General features: G+C 41.5%; 1 protein-coding gene across 1 annotated transcript in view; it reads left to right on the forward strand.

Annotated features, from left to right (window-relative positions):
• Window positions 1–21,847, forward strand: part of LOC140453410 (receptor-type tyrosine-protein phosphatase U-like) — a 476,064-nt gene that overhangs the window by 94,275 nt on the left and 359,942 nt on the right. Inside the window, exon 6 of the mRNA XM_072548057.1 lies at window positions 529–648. Within this exon, the coding sequence (XP_072404158.1) occupies window positions 529–648 (120 nt within the window). The remainder of the gene's footprint in view (window positions 1–528; window positions 649–21,847) is intronic.

Below are 21,847 nucleotides of genomic sequence, written 5' to 3' on the forward strand. Positions count from 1 at the left end.
TCTACAATGGTTTCATGATCATCATTAAAACTTAATATCAGGTTTTCATTGAAATCAAATTCCAATTTACCACAGTGAGATTTAAACTCATGTCTCTGGATTACTGGTCTATTGACAATACCGCTACACTATTCCATCTCTCCTACTGTTAACTTACGCCATCTGCTCTGTGTGGGGTCAGCAAATGCAGCATTAAGGTTTGCTGTGATGGTCCCTGTGATAAAATTCTTTCCACAGGTCTTTTTGCAGGTGGATAATGGTTATCTGGGCACAATTGTCAGAGTATCTTTGAAAGTCAATATTTTGACGAAGGTGCAAATAGTGGTTAAAAATAATGAACTTCAATGTAGAAATATGAAAGAATAATGCTGGGAATAATCAATACGTCAGGCAGCTTCTGTAGAAGAGTTGATGTTTCAGTTTGAAGAGCTTGCACTTCCCTTTACTTTTGATTTCTTGTTGTCTTGAGTTGAGTAGACCTTGGAAAGTTCCATGGGAAAACTAAACTGTCTCTTTTATTACCCACAGAAATGTGCACCTTTGATGAGGATGATGTGTGTGACTATTTCCAAGGCACCAATGATGACTTTGACTGGAAGCATGTTGAAATCCAAGGTCCAACCGGACAGACATCAGACCTCCTTCAAGGTCTGTTGCTTCTATCTTATTTTATTTCATGACATGTTTTATGGAAATATATGGTTGTCAGAGCCATAAAATAACTTTGTGAATTAAGTTTGATCATGTGAGTAACTTAAATTGTTATTTTATCAAGGCAGCAAATCAGAAAATTGATGGTTCATATTTAAACAAATGACTGTTTGGAAATTATAGGTACATATTTTATCTTTACTATCGGTGATGTTAGTAACAGTAGGACTACTTGCACTAGATTATTTTTCTATTTATCCATTAAAATAGTAGGAGGAAAAATTCAAAATGCACATTCGATATCATCAACTTTAATTATTTAAACCCAGGCCCTGTGAATTTATGGGACACTGATATTTCAAAGAACATATCCCCTACCATGCTGAATTCTGTTATATGGCAATTGCCCAGTTTATATTGCAGATGTCAGTCAACTGCAACTGTGAGCAATGGACGCTATAAGTGTAGCTCACCACTATCTTTTCAAGGGCAATAAGAAATTGATAGTAAATACTTGCCTAGTTGGCAATGCCCCTAACCCATAAGTCATGTCTCAAGGGGGGAGTGGGCTGGAAATCAAGCCCCACTATACCTGGGGTTGTCATGAAAGTTAAAGATAACATAGAAGCATGCAAAATTTTCCAATTTAACTGCCTTTTAGAACTTGGTTGACCAGGTTTCTGTGTTTAACCAGAATTACTATTGCTTAGAAGTAAGTAGTTATAGGTCAGCGTTTGTGGACCATTGACATATAACTGTACATTTAAAATTCTAATCCCATTATAAACTCCCTTTTATATAGAGACATGAAAAAAATACAGGGTTTTATGGACAGGGGAAAACTGGGAACAAGATTTCCACAGATGGTTCTGGTGCAGTTTCTCCAGATGTTTTCATTGGTTTGAAGGAGGTAGAGTAGCTGGTTCATATCAATAAAAAGTTATTAATTAATTTAACTTTTCATACTTTTAATTAAAAGTCAAAGCTTACAGCAGCTGCTGAAGGAAAGATAAACTGGCTTTTTTTAGGCTTACTTGGCTTTCACTGTGGAGAACAGAGACTATCTGATGGAGGTCTGAAGGCTTCTCAGCTAACCTGTTCACATCTTAAGCTACCTGAGAAATAATCACATATTTGTCAGCAGACAGAAGGCTTTGGTCAATAATAACTAGTCACTAGTCCACAGATCAAACGGTGTTGCCAATCAACCATCCATTAATGCAGAACCCTTCAGCTCTACTAAGTCTACAAACTACACTTCAACCACTGCTGGAAGCAGTGACTATGTAAACAGTGCTTACAATGTGTATCATACTATACTCACCTGGCATGAAAGAGGAGCTAAGGCCTGAGACAGATCAGACACGATCTTGTGGAATGGCAAGACAGGCTTTGAGGACTGAATGGCTGACACCTGCTTTTATTTCTAATGTCCTTAGGTCAGGTTACTTGCTTTCAAAACATGCTGCAATCTTCCAGCAATCCTTATCTTTCAAAACAAGTTTTTTCCCATTTCAATCCACAGTTAAAAATATAGGAACAGACAGAAAAAACTGTCTTTCAAAGATATTTCATGAGTGAAAATGAGATACATAAAAAATCAAAACATAAGACTTACATCCATTCATTCTTCCTCCTGTTATACAACCTGAAACAGTCTTAGCAATTCTTAAACCTTTAACTCATTCCAACATGTTACATTTACAGTAGTGTTATTTTTCCCAACATTATGAATAATTAAGTGGTTGCAACATAGGCCTCCATCTGGATGGTTTCATTTTCAATGAAGATCAGTGAATTATGTAAGTTAGCATTTTCTTGTAACCTTGTAAATATTTCAAATTCCAAAGAGCCAACAACAATCTCAAAGTTTCCTTTTCTATGGTAAATGAGATACTGGTCTAGTTGCTTGGAGTACCACCCCACTGGCTTCTCTAAACATAACTCACCATCATGTAACATGGTGACATTTACCCCCAAATCATGAGCAACAATTGCCGTTTTGAAAGGTCTTGAAAAATTACAGGCAACAAAACTGCTTCATTTAATAGAGCTACCTTCAACTTAGCTATATGATCATCAAACTATACAGTATGGAAGAGAGTCGTTGGTCCATCAAGTCTACTCTGCCAAAATGCATTAAATCTACACTAGTCCCACTTTCCAGCTCTAGACCTATAGCCTTTAATGTTATGATACTTCAAGTGCTCGTCCGAGTACCAGGAAGTGCATTCCAGACCCCCTGTCCCACATTCTTGACCATTGTTTATACATAATCACAAACAACACTGGTCTCCAATCACACAAACAGCCTTCTACCACCACCCTCTAGCTTAGTGGCAGGAGACAATTTTGGATCCAACTTGCCAAGTCCCATGTGGTTTCACCTTGTTTATCAGTCTCCCTTGTGGGACCTTGTCAAAGACCTTGCTGAAATCCATATAAACTACGTTAACTGCACTACTCTTACCTACACGCTTGACCACCTCCTTGAAAGATTCCACCAGATTTGTTAGGCATAACCTCCCTCTGACAAAGCCACGCTGCCCACTCTTGCCTCCCTAGAGATTAATTCTCTCCTTCAGAATTTTCTTCATAAGGTTCCCTACTACTGGTGTTAAACTCACTGGTCTGTAGTTCCCTGGTCCATCTCTACTGCCCTTTTTGAGTGGAACCATATTAGCTGTATTCCAATCCTCTGGCACCTCCCCTGTGACTTGAGACAAATTAAAAATTTGGGTCAGGCCCCCTCTGATTTCTTCATTCATCTCCCAAAGCATCCTGGGATACAGCTCATCTGGACCTTGAGATTTGTCTCCTTTTAAATCTGCCAAAACCTCCAAACCTCCTCACTACCTATATCAAACTGCTCAAGAATCTCATAGTTAACCATCTTCTCAAACTCTGTACCTGTGTCCTGCTTCTCCTGAGTAAAGGTAGATTTGAAATACTCATTTAACACTCTGGCTCCATGCATAGATTTCCCCCTTTGTCCCTCATGGCCCCTACTCTTTTCCTGGTTATTCTCTTCTCCTTGCAAAATATCTTGGGATTCTACCTAATCTTGCCCGCCAGTTTTCATTCTCCCTCTTTGTTATCCCAATTGCTTTCTTAGGTTAGCCCGTACACTTTCTATACTGTCTTAGGGCCTCCATTCATTTTCTCCCTTTCTATGTCAGTTTTCCTTTTTATCCTTTGTCCTTTTTATTTCTATATATCCAGGGTTCTCTGAGCTCCTACATTTCACTCTAAAGGGAACATGTTGGGCCTATACTCTGCTCAATACCTTTTTGAATACCTCCAACTGTTCAGTTGTAGATTTGCCTTAAAGTCGATTTTGGCCAGATTCTACCTTATTTTAATGAAATCTAACTTTCCTCAATCTAACACTCTTTTTTGCAGACCATTGTGTGGTCACTTATCACTAAAATGCTCTACCTGTGCCACCACAAAAACCTATCCACTTTATTCCCTAGAATTGGTTCCAGCTTTGAATTTTGTCCTTTGTAGGATCATCTACATGTTGATATAACAAGCTCTCCTGAATATCTTTCAAGAAATCTGCCTCCTCTAAACTCTTTATGTTATGATTATCCCAATTAACATGAGATAGTTGAAATCTGTTAATATAATTACTCTGTGAATACACCTCTGTGAATTGAATATATGTCTGTTCCATAATTGCCTGCTTACTGTTTGGGGTTGATAAATACACTCACAAAAGTATGACTGCCCCCTTTTTTATTCCTAAGGTTTACCCACAAAAGCCTCATGATGACCCCTCCAAGATAGTGTCTCTCCTTATTATAGTAGCCGACTCCTTAATTAATAATGTGACATCACCTTCTCTTTTACAGTTTCCCTTTTCTTGCCTGAAGATCCTGCGCCTTGGAGTGTTGAGTTGCCAAACCTGTCCCTCCCTCAACCATGTCTCCGCGATGGCAACATCGCATCTCCATGTGTCAACCCGCACCCTTAACGTATCTATTTTACATACAATACCTCTGGCATTAGAGACCCTCTAGCTTCGCCTTACTCCCTTGAGGCACAACACGGCTGAACTCTGTCTGCCGAGGTTCCTTTTCTAAGATATGCTGTGTTACTATTGAACTAATGCACTGTGTCCCCAGCCAAACTAGTTTAAACTCCTCAGAACAGCACTGACAAACTTCCCAGAAGGATGTTGGTTTCTTTCGAGTTCAGGTACAGGTCATCCTGATTGTAGAGTTTCCAGCAATCTAATGCCCTCCCTCCTGCACCAACCTCTAAGTCATGCATTCACCTGCCCTATTCTCCCATTTCTGTACTTGCTCACACATGACACTGGAATAATCAAGAGATTACAACCTTTTGAGGACCTGCATTTTAATCTGTTGCCTAGCTCCCTGAACACTTGAGGCAAGATCTCATCCCTTGTTGTATTATATCATGAGTAGCAATGTGTTCCACTCTATCTTTTTGTCCCTTCAGAACGTCCTGCAACTGCTCATCCTTGACCCTGGCACCAGGGAGGCCATACACCATCCTGGAATCATGCTTGTCTGTTCCTCTAACAAATGAATAACTAAACTATTGCACTCCTGCTTTCTTCCTACTCCTCTCCTGTATGGTCAGGCCTCTTGTGGTGCCAGAAGCTTGGTTCTGCCTAAACTCTCTTGAGGAACCAGTGCCCAAGTCAATTTCTCAAAGTCTGCTTGTCATTCTGCTGACCATACCACTTTTATTTGTTTCTTTTTAACAAATCTGTTAAAAGTACACCTTCACTAAACTTTATAAGTCAAATGAAAATTACACTTTTCTAAATTCACCTTTGACTAATTTTATTACCAACCAACTAATTAAATGAGAAACTGAGCTGGACTAGTCATATAAATACAGTGGCTAGAAGACCAGGTCAGAGATTAATCAATACTGTCGCAAGTAACTTATCTCCTGACTCTCCAAATCCTGTCCATCATCTACAAGGCACAAGTCAGGAATGTGATGGAATACCCACCCCTTTCCTGGATGAGTGCAGCTGCAACAACACTGAACAAGCTTGACTACATTCAAGACAAAACAGCCCACTTGATTGGCTGCAAATCCACAAACACCTCCTTTCTCCACCATTGACACTCAGTTGCAGCAGTGAATATCATGTACAAGATGGACTGCAGAGAGTTACTCAAGACCTAAACAGCACCTTCTAAATCCACGACCGCGACCATATAGAAGGACAAAATCAGCAGGTACAGGGAAAGACAACATCTGTAAGTTCCCCTCCAAACCACTCACCATACTGCCTTCGAAATATATCATTGCATCTTCATGTTGTTAGGTCAAGGTTCTAGAGTTTCCTTCCTCACAGCGTTGTGCATCTACCTACAACACATAGAATGCAGCAGATCAAAAAGGCAACATGCCTTCTTCTTCTTAAGGGCAACTAAGAGATGGACAAAAATGCTGGCCCAGTCAGTGACAGGCACGTCCCATGTATTATTTAAAAAAGTGCTCATCAAGTTGCTGAATAATCTTTGTTCCTCGTGGCTTTAGTCACACGAAAAGGGCTCTCTTGGGATGCCTTTCCAATGAAAAGAGACTAACCTGAATTTAGACAGTAAAGTGTATATTTCATAGCCGAATGAAAAGTTTTATTTACAAGGCTTCCTGAGTCACACAATCCTACTGCACTTGTAAATGTTCTCCCTTGTGAGATGATTATATCAAATGGCATTCATATCTGTTGCAGTATGAGGACAGCAAAGGATAATGACATTATGACAACAATGTGACCTTGTAAAATGTTTCTTGCCTATTTTTGCTCAGCACTGTGTACATTCTCTTTGATGCCTTAAACCTTTCTACTCTAGTGATTGAGACAGACTGGAAAGTGTTCAGTTGCTTGTCAGTTCTGGAGGTGAGACTTTTCTTTAAAGCTACATGTGGAAAATGAGAATTGATGGTTATCTGGTGACTATGTTCAGGCTTCTGAGGTTAGACAAATTACTGGTTGGTAACAATTTTTATAAAGACGTAGGAACTAAAATCCACATGGTTGCTTGATCGGTTGTCTTTAAATTAAGCAGTGTACTGAAAACAAAAAAATGTTGAAGATCACAGTGGATCAGGCAGCATCCATGGAGAGAGCAAGCTAATGTTTCAAGGCTAGATGACTCTTCAACAGAGCTGGCGAGAAGTGTGGAGGGGGCAGCATTCATGTAGTAGTCAGGGCAGCAGTGCTGGAGGAGAAAGTATGTTGTTAGTGTAGATTAAGTGACTGGAATGTGAGAATGACAGAATGATGGTGTTTCTAACTGACAAACTGGAAAGAACAGACAGTCCCACTGGAATGGGGGGAGGGGACAGAGGACATGGTGACAAAGAATGTAACAAGTAAAATGAGATAGCTTTGGCAAATAGAATTAAGGACAATCCAAAGGGGTTTTACAAATATATTAAGGACAAAAGGTTAACTAGGGAGAGAATAGGGCCCCTCAAAGATCAGCAAGGCGGCCTTTGTGTGGAGCCACAAAAATGGGGGAGATACTAAATGAATATTGTGCATCAGTATTTACTGTGGAAAAGGATATGGAAGATATAGACTGTAGGGAAATAGATGGTGACATCTTTCAAAATGTCCAGATTACAGAGGAGGAAGTGCTGGATGTCTTGAAATGGTTAAAGGTGGATAAATCCCCAGGACCTGATCAGGTGTACCCGAGAACTCTGTGGGAAGCTAGAGAAGTGATTGCTGAGCCTCTTGCTGAGATATTTGTATCATCGATAGTCACAAGTGAGGTGCCGGAAGACTGGAGGTTGGCAAACGTGGTGCCACTGTTTAAGAAGGGTGGTAAGGACAAGCCAGAGAACTATAGACCAGTGAGCCTGACGTTGGTGGTGGGCAAGTTGTTGGAGGGAATCCTGAGGGACAGGATGTACATGTATTTGGAAAGGCAAGGACTCATTCGGGATAGTCAACATGGCTTTGTGCATGAGAAATCATATCTCACAAACTTGATTGAGTTTTTAGATGAAGTAATAAAGAAGAGTGATGAGGGCAGAGTAGTAGATGTGATCTATATGGACTTCAGTAAGGTGTTCGACAAGGTTCCCCATGGGAGACTGATTAGCAAGGTTAGATCTCATGGAATACAGGGAGAACTAGCCATTTGGATACAGAACTGGCTCAGAGGTAAAAGACAGAGGGTGGTGGTGGAGGGTTGTTTTCAGACTGGAGGCCTGTGACCAGTGGAGTGCCACAAGGATCGGTGCTGGGCCCTCTACTTTTTGTGATTTACATAAATGATTTGGGTGCAAGCATAAGAGGTACAGTTATTAAGTTTGCAGATGACACCAAAATTGGAGGTGTGGTGGACAGCGAAGAGGGTTACCTCAGATTACAACAGGATCCGGACCAGATGGGCCAATGGGTTGAGGAGTGGCAGATGGAGTTTAATTCAGATAAATGCGAGGTGCTGCATTTTGGGAAAGTAAATCTTAGCAGGACTTATACACTTAATGGTAAGGTCCTACAGAGTGTTGCTGAATAAAGAGAACTTGGAGTGCAGGTTCATAGCTCCTTGAAAGTGGAGTGGCAGGTAGATAGGATAGTGAAGAAGGTGTTTGGTATGCTTTCCTTTATTGGTCAGAGTATTGAGTACAGGAGTTGGGAGGTCATGTTGCGGCTGTACAGGACATTGGTTAGGCCGCTGTTGGAATATTGCTTGCAATTCTGGTCTCCTTCCTATCGGAACTTGAAAGGGTTCAGAAACAATTTACAAGGATGTTGCCAGGGTTGGAGGATCTGAGCTACAGGGTGAGGTTGAACAGGCTGGGGCTGTTTTCCCTGGAGTGTCGGAGGCTGAGGGGTGACCTTATAGGGGTTTACAAAATTTTGAGGGGCATGGATAGGATAAATAGGCAAAATCTTTTCCCTGGGGTGGGGGAGTCCAGAACTAGAGAGCATAGGTTTAGGGTGAGAGGGGAAAGATAAGGGGCAACCTTTTCACGCAGATGGTGGTACGTGTATGGAATGAGCTGCCAGAGGATGTAGTGGAAGCTGGTACAATTGCAACATTTAAGAGGCATTTGGATGGGTATATGAATAGGAAGGGTTTGGAGAGATATGGGCTAGGTGCTGGCAGGTGGGACTAGATTAGGTTGGGATATCTGGTCGGCATGGACAAGTTGGACCGAAGGGTCTGTTTCCATGCTGTACATCTCTATAACTCTAAGTAAAGCTAAAGCAAGGGAAGGAATGGGAGTGGGTTCACAACCAGAAGTTGTTGAACTCAATATTCAGCCCAGAATGTTGTAAAGTGCCTCGTGTGAAGTTGAGATTTTGCTTCTCCCGTTTTTGCTGTGATTCACAGGAGCAGATGTCTCTATACATTTCTCCTTTCTCCACCAACTCAAATGACTCCATGAATGATAGCACTGTGGTCAGTTTCCTTCTATCCCCTGCTCAACCTCCCTTCTCATCCACACGGGAAGCAAGAATCTTGAACATTTTTGACAAGTTCAAGGGCTGACTCTCCTGCAGTTATACCTCTTGGATCCCTCTGCCTGTTTCGCACATGGTCACACCCTCCATTTCTGACCACTCCATGTTTATACTTAATTTATCAGATGTGAATTCTTAGTGATGATTAAATATGCTAATCTGGAAACAGTTAATTTCCCTTCTTTTTCAAAAATTAAGTGTTCCAAAATGAACAAAAATCTGTCATTTTCAGTGATTATTTTGATGTTGTTCTATAAAACCAAGTTTGCTATACACTGTTCTAAACATATTGACTGTTGTGGAGTAGATTACAACATAACAAGTTGCCCACATTCTTTGTCTACAGCCTGGAACTATTGAAGGAGAAATTATATTCATGACCTACTGTAGTAATCTTTGAATTTTTTTAAGTACAAGATCACTTTTAGAATTTAAGTACAATCCAAGATGTACCCTAAAGTAAATATATAATAAACAGTTCATTTTCAGTATTAGATCATATTAAAATCATGTTTATATAATTATTCATTATGTCCTCTACTAACCAAGGCTCAATATGACACTTGTGACTGCACAATATCTTGAGGTCTGGGCTGTAGTTGGGGACTGCCAGTCATACATTCTATCAAATGGCTATTTGTGAAGCATATGCAATACTTGAACATGATTAATTTGGGAGAATGCTGCCTTACAGAGGTATGTGGAGCCAAAGTAAGCTTTCAGTTTAAAAACAGGGTGTTAGGAGTAGGTATTTTCTCTCTGCTTGAGCCCCCAACAATCACTATCTCTTGATCTGATTTTCGGCTCAATATCCTCTTGCATTATAATTGCATACATATCAACTCCATTTGTTTGTAAAACAAACGTTTAATGCAATTTGGCGCACACCAATGTTTACTTGAAGGAGTGAATTTGATATAAGCATGTTGATTTGTACCATTACATATAATTCTTGAAACCACCTGTTGAATTCCTCTGTTAATTTCCTCAGGTGTGCACATAAGGTTTCTGGGTGGAACAATTTTTTTTTCCCTTTTATTTCATTTTTTTTTTAAAGTGTTTTTTTTCTCTTATCCCTGCTGGCTTGGGAAATGTTGTAATGTTTTTATTTTTTAATTGAGTGGTGCACAGACCCAGTTTCAATTTGAATGCATTCACTGCGTTGGTTGTATGCATTAAGTTGCTGTCCTTTCTCTGTAATGCGGAGATTCTAGTGTTGGACTGAGGTGGACAAAGTTTTAAAAAAAATCTCACAACACCAGGTTATAATCCAACAAGTTTATTTGAAAGTACAAGCTTTGGAGCACTGATCCTTTGTCAGGGAGTGATCTAACGAAGAAACACCACTCCAAAAGCTGTATTTTCAAACAAACCTGTTGGACTAAAACTTGTTGTTTTGTGATTTTTAACTTTCTCTCTAGTTCACTCTTTAGTTCATTCAGTTTTGACTTTGTTTGTAAAGAACCAGAAGGCAAGCAACCTTGCCTTGTCTGACAAGCTGACTGCAAACTTCTTTCCTTGGTTTAAGAGTAATGATTTCAGGCATCAAATCTAAATATCTTTGCATCTTCCCTCGACTTAATTATCTCACATCAGAACAGAGAATTATTTCACCACAGGCAGGATCGAAATGGCTGAGTAAGGATTTAAAAACATGATGCTGAAGGGGTCTGGCTTGAATTGAGTTAACAAACTTTAACAACAAAATTCCAAACACAGGAAAAGTTCATTCTCTTGCTGATGAACTGTACAATGATAATTGACAAAAGAGAAGAAATCAAGGCCATTTCTGAAAAATGTAACAATGCTGTATTTGCATCAAGCATGGCTTATACACCATCAGTCCTGATGAAAACCAGTTTCTTGACTGGAATGTTATTCTTGAACATGTAATTTTTGAATTTGTTGTAGACATCCTTACCACTTGTTTTCTCTTCAAGGGGAAAAGGCTGAGCAGATCCACTTTACTTGTCATGTCCTTGAAAACAATGTGCACAAAAATAATTAGTCATGACAATTGATTCCTCAAACTGTAGTGAGAAACATTCAGTCCTTCAGGTCTTGCTAAAAGAGTCTTCAGAAAGATTCCACTCATTTTGCTACTGTACAAGCACCAAATGGCATGTTCTGGATTGCTGTGATTATTTTTTTTCTGTTTTTTGAAGTCTTGGAGCAAACAGTTAGTGACTACTGTCATTAATTCTTTAATTACTTTACCATTGGTGAATGATTTATTGTATTTTGCCAAAAGATAAGCAAACCTGAAATGCAAACCTTACCTTTTGCTGTGTATACCTTTTGCTTCCTTCATTTCTTGACCAAAACCTCAATTCCTCTGGTCATCCAGCATTCTCTACACCTACCAGCCTGGCTTTTCACCCTAACAGGAATTAACATCACTGAACTCTCGTTTTCTCATTTTTGAAGTCTTCCCATTTTCTAGCCTCCTTTTACCTACGAACATCTGCTCCCCCAATCAACATTTGAAATTTCATGGCTAATATTGTCAGAATTAGCCTTCCTCCAATTTAGAACTTGAACTTTTAGATCCTGTCTGTCCTATTCTATCACTATTTTAAGACTAACAGAATTATGGTTGCTCCCTCACTGGCACCTCAGTCACTTGCCCTGCCTTATTTCTCAAGTGGAGGTCAGGTTTGGCACCTTCTCTCGTAAGTACATCCACATACAGAATCAGAAATTTTTTAATGCACATTTAACAAATTCCTCTCCATCAAATTCCATTACACAATTGCATTCCCAGTCTATGTTTGGAAAGTTAAAATCCTCTACCATTACCAACCTATTATTCCTACAGATAACTGGGATCTCCTTCCAAATTTCTTTCTCAATTTCCCACTGACTACTGGAGGGATCTATAGCAGTTTCCCAATAAGGCAATCATCCTTTTCTTATTTCTCAGCTCCACCCAAATACCGTCCCTGGATTTAAGGGCAACATGGTGGCTCAGTGGTTAGCACTGCTACCCCTCAGCACCAGGGACCTAGGTTCAATTCCATCCTCGGGCAACTGTCTGTGTGGAGTTTGCACATTCTCCCCGTGTCTGTGTCAGTTTCCTCCGGGTGCCCCGGTTTCCTCCCACAGTCCAATGATGTGCAGGTTAGGTGAATTGGCCACACTAAATTACCCGTAGCATTCAGGAATTGAAGGTTAGGTGCATTAGTCAGAGGAATGTAAAGTAATAGGGTAGAGGAATGGGTCTGGATGGGATACTCTTCGGAGGGTCGATGTGGACTTGTTGGGCCATAGGATCTATTTTCACACTGTAGGGATTCTATGATCTATGTATTCCCAAGGGTATCTTCCCAAGTACAGCTGTAATGTTATTCCTTATCAAAAATGCCTCCCCCCTTCTCTTTTGTCCTTCCTTTCTATCCTACCTGTATTTGTATTGTGGAACATTAAGCTGCCAGTTCTGTCCATCACTGAGGTATGTCTCTCTAATTGCTATGGCATCCCAGTCCCAGGGTCCTAACCATGCCATGAGTTCATCTTCCTTCCTTGTTAGGCCTCTTGCTTTGAAAGAAATGCAGTTTAATTTATCAGTCCTACCTCTCTGCTTTGTTCCTGTCTGCCCTGACTGTTTGATTTGCTCCTTTTCTTAACAGTTCCAGTCTCAGACTGATCTCTTTCCGCACTATCTCCCCAGTTCCCATTCCCCCACTTTACTAGCTTAAATCCTCTTGAGTAGCTCTAACAAATCTCCCTGCCAGTATATTAATTCTCTTTAATGCAGTTCACTTCTACTCCAGAAGAGATTCCAATGATCCAAAAATGTGAACCCTCCTCCCCTGCACTAGCTCCTCAGCCAAGCATTTATCTGCTCTACCCTCCTATTCCTACCCTCACTAGCTCGTGGCACCAGGAGTAATCCAGATATTATTATCTTTTTAAATTCCTGCCTAGTTTCCTATATTCTCCCTTCAGAATTTCATCATTTTCCCTTTTCTATGTAATTAGTTCCATTGTGTACAATGAGCTTCTGTTGGTCCCTCTCCCCTTAGAGAATATTCTGCATTCGCTCCAAGATATCCTTGATCCTGATACCACACTGATATCTCACTGTTGGTTGCAGAAACATCTGTCTGTGCCTCATGAGAGAGTTCCCATCACATTCGATTGCTTGGAACCTGATGCACCCCTTGTTACATTAGAACTAGTCTCGGTACCAGAAATATGGCTGTTTGTGCTACATTCCCCTACATTATCCAAAATTGCATTCTTGTTCGAGATGGGAATCGCCACAGGAGATTGCTGCACTACCTGCTTTGCTCTCTACCTTTCGTGAAGGTAACCTATTCACCTGATAGTATCAGCAGCTTTTCTCCTTTCCTATAACTGCCTTCCATCACACCCCCAGCTCCTGCAAATTCCACTAACTTCTACTACAACTGATCCATGTCATAGAGATGTAAAGCTTGGCAACAGACCCTTCAGTCCAACCCGTCCATGCCGACCAGATATCCCAACCCAATCTAGTCCCACCTGCCAGCACCCGGACCATATCCCTCCAAACCCTTCCTATTCATATACCCATTAAAATGCCTCTTAAATGTTGCAGTTGTACCAGCCTCCACCACATCCTCTGGCAGCTCATTCCATACATGCAGCACCCTCTGTGTGAAAAGGTTGCCCCTTAGGTCTCTTTTATATCTTTCCCCTCTTACCCTAAACCTATGCCCTCTAGTTCTGGACTCCCCCACCCCAGGGAAAAGACTTTGATCTATTTATCCTATCCATGCCCCTCATAATTTTGTAAACCTCTATAAGGTCACCCTTCAGCCTCTGATGCTCCAGGGAAAACAGTCCCAGCCTGTTCAGCCCCTCCCTGTAGCTTAAATCCTCGAAACCTGGCAACATTCTTGTAAATCTTTTCTGAACCCTTTCAAGTTTCACAACATCTGTCCAATAGGAAGGAGACCAGAATTGCCTAACCAATGTCCTGTACAGCCACAACATGACCTCCCAACTCCTGTACTCAATGCTCTGACCAATAAAGGAAAGCATACTAGACGCCACCTTCAATATCCTATATACCTGTGACTCCACTTTCAAGGAGCTATGAACCTGCACTCCAAGGTCTCTTTGTTCAGCAACACTCCCTAGCACCTTACCATTAAGTGTATAAATCCTGCTAAGATTTGCTTTCCCAAAATGCAGCACCTCGCATTTATCTGAATTAAACTCATCTGCCACTCCTCAGCCCATTGGCCTATCTGGTCCAGATCCTGTTGTAATTTGAGGTAACCCTCTTGGCTGTCTACCACACCTCCAATTTTGGTATCATCTGCAAACTTAATAACTGTACCTCTTATGCTCGCATCCAAATCATTTATGTAAATGACAAAAAGAAGAGGACCCAGTACCAATCCTTGTGGCACTCCACTGGTCACAGGCCTCCAGTTTGAAAAACAACCCTCCACCACCACCCTCTGTCTTCTACCTTTGAGCCAGTTCTGTATCCAAATGGCTAGTTCTCCCTGTATTCCATGAGATCTAACCTTGCTAATCAGTCTCCCATGGGGAACCTTGTCGAACACCTTATTGAAATCCGTATAGATCACATCTACTGCTCTGCCCGCATCAATCTTCTTTGTTATTTCATCAAAAAACTCAATCAAGTTTGTGAGACATGATTTCCCACACACAAAGCCATGTTGACTATCCCAAATCAGTCCTTGCCTTTCCAAATACCTGTACATCCTGTCCCTCAGGATTCCCTCCAACAACTTGCCCACCACCAAGGTCAGGCTCACTGGTCTATAGTTCCCTGGCTTGTCTTTACCGCCCTTCTTAACCCTACTGCAGATGTAATCATGAGCAACACGAATCTCTCCCTAATCTCCCACATCCGACAGGAAGAGCACATCATTCTACAAAAGGCCATCGTTGCACTTTAACAATTTGCAGACCCAGAAAATAGCACAGTTTGACTGCTCTTAAAGAAAAGTGCTCTAGGCTAAGTCGGTACCTATGTTTTATATTTTTAAAATTTAATCAAGAGACAGATGTCAATAAAACATATAATTAAAAAAGAACCCGCTCACTATTGTAGATTTATAATAAAAAACAGTGAACTTACACTTTAAAAACTATGCACTTAGCTTCTCCCGTGCTGTGAGTTCTCCCACACAAGTTCCTCCAAGGTCACTCGTAAATTTTGCTGCTTGTTAATTTTTCTTAGGTGCATTCCGATGTCCAGAGATACTTGAACTCAAACAACAAAGGCAGTGTCAGACAGGAGTGCAGGTTTCTGTCTTGTTTGATTCACTGACAATGTGGTCTCTGCCTTTGTCACTTTTCCGTTTTTTGTGAACATTAATTATTTTCCGCATTCAGCATGGAAGTTTTACATTTTTAGTTTCTTTACAGAACGTCCAGATTCACCACTCATCATTATTGCTTCCTAGGGATGTATTTTTTAGCTGATTGGAATAACCCCATATACAATGTTAAAGCTGAAGTAGTGATGATATGGAGATGCAGGTGTTGGGTTGGGGTGGATAAAGTTAAAAATCACACAACACCAAATTATCATTGAACATCAAAGGATTCTGGGTAATCCAAGAAGGAGGATGGAAAAAAATTATTGTTGTAAGAGCTGCTTTTGTTAAGGTATTGTAGGTGTTGGAGTTGGACTTCCTTGAATTCCAGGAGTAGGAATTACTATTTTATAAGCTGTTGCCTTGTTTTGCATCTTTGAGGGAAATAAGATAAAACAACAGCACTTTAAAAAAGGAAGAAGAGAACAAAAGCAAGTACCACATGGTCTCTATGTGTGTGTGTGTGTGTGTGAGAGAGAGAGAAAGAAAAACTGCACTGCTGTCTGGCACAGCAATGAATGGATGTACATTTGCTTGTTGAGCTGACAGTTTGTTTTCAGACATTTCATCACCCTACTAGGTAACGTCATCAGCAAGCCTCCAGTGAAGCACTGATGTTAGTGACCCACTTTCTATTTGTGTTTCGGTTTCCTTGGGTTGGTGATGTAATTTCCTGTGGTGATGTCATTTCCTATGATGTCACGTCCTGTTCTTTTTCTCAGAGCGTGATAAGTCGGGTCCAAGTCGACATGTGTTTGTTGATAGAGTTCTGGTTGGAATGCCATGCTTCCAGAAATTTCACTGCGTGTCTCTGTTGGCTTGTCCTAGGATGGATGTGTTGTCTCAGTTGAAGTGGTGTCCTTCCTCATCTGTATGTAAGGATACTAGAGTGGGTCATGTTGTTTTGTGGCTAGTTGATGTTCATGTATCCTGGTGGCTAGTTTTCTGCCTGTTTGTCCAATGTAGGACATTGAACTTTGAATGGAGAATATAGGAAGTTAGGAGGGAATTTAAAAAGGAGGTCCTCGAGGGTAGTAAAATCTGGCTTACTCCTGGTGTCACGAGCTAGATGAATGTGTGACTGAGGAGCTGGTGCAGGGAAGAAGAGTTCTCATTTTTGGATCATTGGACTCTCTTTTGGGGTAGAAGTATAAGATGGACAGATTGTACCTGAATTGGAAGGGGACCAATATTATGGTAGGGAGATTTGCTAGAGCTGCTCAGGAGGATTAAAACTATTAAGGTGGGGGGAATAGGGGTGGTAGTGGGTGGGACCCAGGGAGATAGTGAGGAAAGAGATCAGTCTGAGACTGGTACATAGGAACAAAGCAGAGAACAAGGTGAATTAAACTGAATTTATTTCAATGCAAGAGGCCTAACAAAGGAAAGGCAGATGAACTCGGGCCACGGTTAGGATAATGGGACTAGGGTACCATAGCAATTACAGAGATGTGGCTCAGGGATGGACAGGACTGGCAGCTTAATTTTCCATAATACAAATATGATAGAAGGATAGAAAGGGAGGGCAGGAGAGGAAGGGGAGTGATGTTTTAGATAAAGTAAAACATTACAGCTGTACTTAGGGAGGATATTCCTGGGAATAGATTCAGGGAAGATATTTGAGTGGAACTGAGAAATAAGAAAGGGATGATTATGTTATTGGGATATTACTATAGATCCCCAGTAGTAAGCAGGAAATTGAGAAACAAATTTTTTAGGAGATCCCAGTTATCTATAGGAATAATAGGGTGATAATGCTAGAGGATTGTAGGCTGGAACTGCCATAGTGTGAAGAGTTTAGATGGCGAGGAATTTAAATGTGTACAAGAACATTTTCTGATTCAGTAGGCGCAAAACCTGACCCACTCTTAGGAAATAAGGCAGGGCAAGTGACTGAGGTGTCAATGGGGAGCACTTTGAGGCCAGCGACCATAATTTTATTAGTTTTAAAATAGTGATGGAAAAGGACAGTCAGGATCTAAAAGTTGAAGTTCTAAATTGGAGGATGACTAATTTTGGCAGTATTAGGCAAGAACTTCCCAAATTTGATTGGGGGGGTGGGGCGGGGTGGTGGTGGTGGCGGGGGGGTTGGTGGCGGTGGCGGTGGCGGTGGTGGTGGCGGTGGCGGTGGCGGAGGTTCGTCGATAAAGGGATAGCTGGAAAATAGGAAGCCTTCAAAAATGAGATGAGAATTCAGACAGTATTAGGGCAAAGGGCAAGACTGGTAGGTGTAGGGAATCATGGATAACTAGAGAAATTGAGGTTTCATGAAGAAAATGAAGGAAGCATATATTAGGTATAGACAGCAGAGATTGAATGAATCCTTAGAAAGGTATAAAGGCAGTAGGAGTATACTTAAGAGGGAAATCAGGAGGACAAAAAGGGGAGATGAGATAGCTTTGGCAAAAATGGTTAAGGAATCCAAAGGGATTTTATAAATACATTAAGGACGAATGGGAGAGAATGGGATCCCCTCAAAGATCAGCAAGGCAGCCCATGTATGGAACTGCAAGTGATGGGGGAGGTACTAAACAGGTATTTTGCATCAGTGTTTACTGTGAAGAAGGATGTGGAAGATATAGAATGTGGGGGAAATAGATGATGACATCGTGATAAAATGTCCATATTACAGAGTAGGAGGTCCTGGATGTCTTAAAACGCAACAAACTGGATAGATTCCCAGGAGCTGATCAGGTGTACACTAGAATTCTGTGGGAAGCTGGGGTGGGGGGGGGGAGGGGGGGGGGTGGTGATTGTTGGTCCCTTTGCTGAGATATCTGGATCAACAATAGTCACAGGTGAGGTGCCAGAAGATTTGAGGTTGGCTAACGTGGTGCCACTGTTTAAGAAAGGTGGTAAGGAAAAACCAGGGAACTATAGACTGGTGAGTCTGACATCGGTGGTGGGCAGGTTGTTGCTGGGAATCCTGATTGGCTGAACTTACACGTTTTTGGAAAGGCAAGCACTGATTAGAGATAGTCAACATGGCTTTGCACATGGGAAATCATGTCTTACTAACTTCACTGAGTTTTTTTGACGATGCAAAAAAGAGGATTGATGAGGGCAGAGCAGTGGATGTGATTTATATGGATTTCAGTAAGGCATTTGACAAGGTTCCCCATGGGAGACTGGTGAGCAAGGTTAGATCATATAGAATACAGGGAGAACTAGCCACTTGGATACAGAACAGGCTCGAAGGTAAAAGACAGAGGGTGGTGGAGGGTTGTTTTTCATACTGGAAGCCTGTGACCAGTCTCAGACCTGCACTCCAAGGTCTCTTTGTTCAGCAACACTCTCTAGGACCTTACCATTAAGTGTATAAGTCCTGTTAAGACTTGCTTTCTCAAAATGCAGCACCTCGCATTCATCTGAATTAAACTCCATCTGCCACTACTCATCCCATTGGCCCATCTGATCAAGATCCTGTTGTAATCTGAGGTAACCTTCTTCGCTGTCCACTACACCTCTAATTTTGGTGTCATCTGCAAACTTATTAACCAGACCTCTTATGTTCGCATCCAAATCATTTATGTAAATGATGGAAAGTAGAGGACCCAGCACCGATCCTTGTGGCACTCCACTGGTCACAGGCCTCCAGTCTGAAAAACAACCCACCACCACCACCCTCTGTCTTCTACCTTTGAGCCAGTTCTGTATCCAAATGGCTAGTTCTCCCTGTATTCCATGAGATCTAACCTTGCTAACCAGTCTTCCATGGGTGATCTTGTTGAACGTCTTACTGAAGACAATATAGATCACATCTACTGCTCTGCCCTCATCAATCCTCTTTGTTATTTCTTCAAAAAACTCAATCAAGTTTGTGAGACATGATTTCCCACGCGGTGAAAGCAATGACTGCAGATGCTGGAAACCAGATTCTGGATTAGTGGTGCTGGAAGAGCACAGCAGTTCAGGCAGCATCCAAGTAGCTTCGAAATCGACATTTCGGGCAAAAGCCCTTCATCAGGAATGATTTCCCACGCACAAAGCCAAGTTGCTACTTTCTATCTCTTCCATATTCTTTTCCACAATAAATATTGATGCAAAATACTCATTTAGTATGTCCCCCATTTTCTGTGGCTCCACACAAAGGCCGCCTTGCTGACCTTTGAGGGGCCCTATTCTCTCTCTTGTTACCCTTTTGTCCTTAATGTATTTGTAAAAACCCTTTGGATTCTCCTTAACCGTATTTGCCAAAGCTATCTCATGTCCCCGTTTTGCCCTCCTGATTTCCCTCAAGTATACTCCTATGTCTTTATACTCTTCTAAGGATTCATTTGATCTATCCTGTCTATACCTGACATATGTTTCCATCTTTTTCTTTACCAAACCCTCAATTTCTTTAGTCATCCAGCATTCCCTATACCTACCAGCCTACCCTTTCACCCTAACAGGAATATAACTTTCTCTGGATTCTCGTTATCTCATTTCTGAAGGCTTCTCATTTTCCAGCCATCCCTTTACCTGCAAATATCTGCCCCCAATCAGCTTTTGAAAGTTCTTGCCCAATACCATCAAAATTGGCCTTTCTCCAATTTCAAACTTCAACTTTATAATCTGGTCTATCCTTTTCCATCACTATTTTAAATCTAATAGAATTATGGTCGCTGGCCCCAAAGTGCTCCCCCACTGACACCTCAGTCACCTGCCCTGCCTTAATTCCAAAGAGTAGGTCAAGTTTTGCACTCTCTCTAGTAGGTACATCCACATACTGAATCAGAAAATTGTCTTGTACACACGTAACAAATTCCTCTCCATGTAAACCCTCAACACTATGGCAGTCCCAATCTATGTTTGGAAAATTAAAATCCCCTACCGTAACCATTCTTACAGATAACTGAAATCTCCTTACAAATTTGTTTCTCAATTTCCCTCTGACTATTAGGGGGTCTTTAATACAATCCCAATAAGGAGATCATCCCTTTCTTAGTTCTCAGTTCCACCCAAATAACTTCTCTGGATGTATTTCTGGGAATATCCTCCCTCAGTGCAGCTGTAATGCTATCCCTTATCAAAAACACCACACCCCCTCCTCTCTTGCCTCCCTTTCTATCCTTCCTGTCGCATTTGTATGGAACATTAAGCTGCCAGTCCTGCCCATCCCTGAGCCATGTTTCTGTAGTTGCTATGATATCCCAGTCCCATGTTCCTAACCATGCCCTGAATTCATCTGCCTTCCCTGTTAGGCCCCTTGCATTGAAATAAATGCAGTTCAATTTATTAATCCTACCTTGTCACTGCCTGCCCTGACTGTTTGACTTGCTTCTGTTCTCAGCTGTACCAGTCTCAGATTGATCTTTTCCTCAGTCTCTCCCTGGGTCCCCCCCCCTCCCCCCCCCCCTCCCCCACCTTACTAGTTTAAATCCCCTGAGCAGCTCTATCAAATCACCCTGACAGTTTATTAGGCCCCTTCCAATTTAGGTGCAATCCGTCCTTCTTGTACAGGTCATTTCTATCCCAAAAGAGATTCCAATGATCCAAAAGTATGAATCCTTCTCCCATACACCAGCTCCTCAGCCATGCATTCATCTGCTCTATCCTCCTATTCCTGCCCTCACTAGCTCATAGCACCGGGAGTAATCCAGATATTACTACCCTTGAGGGCCTCCTTTTTAAATTACTGCCTAACTCTCTGTAATCTCCCTTCAGAGTCTCAACCTTTTCCTTTCCTATGTCATTGGTCCCAATGTGGACAATGACGTCTAGCTGGCCCCTCTCCCCCTTGAGAACATTCTGCACCCCTCTTAGATATCCTTGGGAAGCAACACACCATTCTGATTTTTCACTGCTGGCCACAGAAACGTCTGTCTGTACCTCGGACTAGAGAGTCCCCTAACACAATTAATCTCTTGGAACCTGATGTACCCCTCATTGCATGAGAGCCAGTCTCAATACCAGAAACTTGGCTGTTTGTGCTACATTCCCCTATAAATTGATCACCCCCTACATTTTCCAAAACATATACTTGTTTGAAATGGGGATGACCACAGAAGACTCCTGCACTTCCAGTCTCTTACCTTTCCTGGAGGTAACCCGTCTATGTGGCTGTACGTGAGACATTTCCCCCCCCCCCCCATAACTGCCATCCATCACATACCATTGCTGTTGCAAATTCCTCATTGCCTCTAACTGTCTCTCCAACTGGTCCATTTGATCTCATAGGATTTGCAACCAACAGCATTTATTGCCGAGATAATCCACAGTAACCCATAAATCTCCCTAAACTCTCACATCTGACAAGAAGCGCATATCACTCTACTAAAGGCCATTTTTGCTCCTTCACAATCTACAGACCCTGAAAATAACACCGTCTTATTCCTCTACAAAACACTGCCCCAGGTTAAATTAATAGTTATGGCTTATATTTTAA

The sequence above is a fragment of the Chiloscyllium punctatum genome, chromosome 27 (genome assembly GCF_047496795.1).
Source record: "Chiloscyllium punctatum isolate Juve2018m chromosome 27, sChiPun1.3, whole genome shotgun sequence".
NCBI classification, from domain to species: Eukaryota; Metazoa; Chordata; class Chondrichthyes; order Orectolobiformes; family Hemiscylliidae; genus Chiloscyllium; species Chiloscyllium punctatum.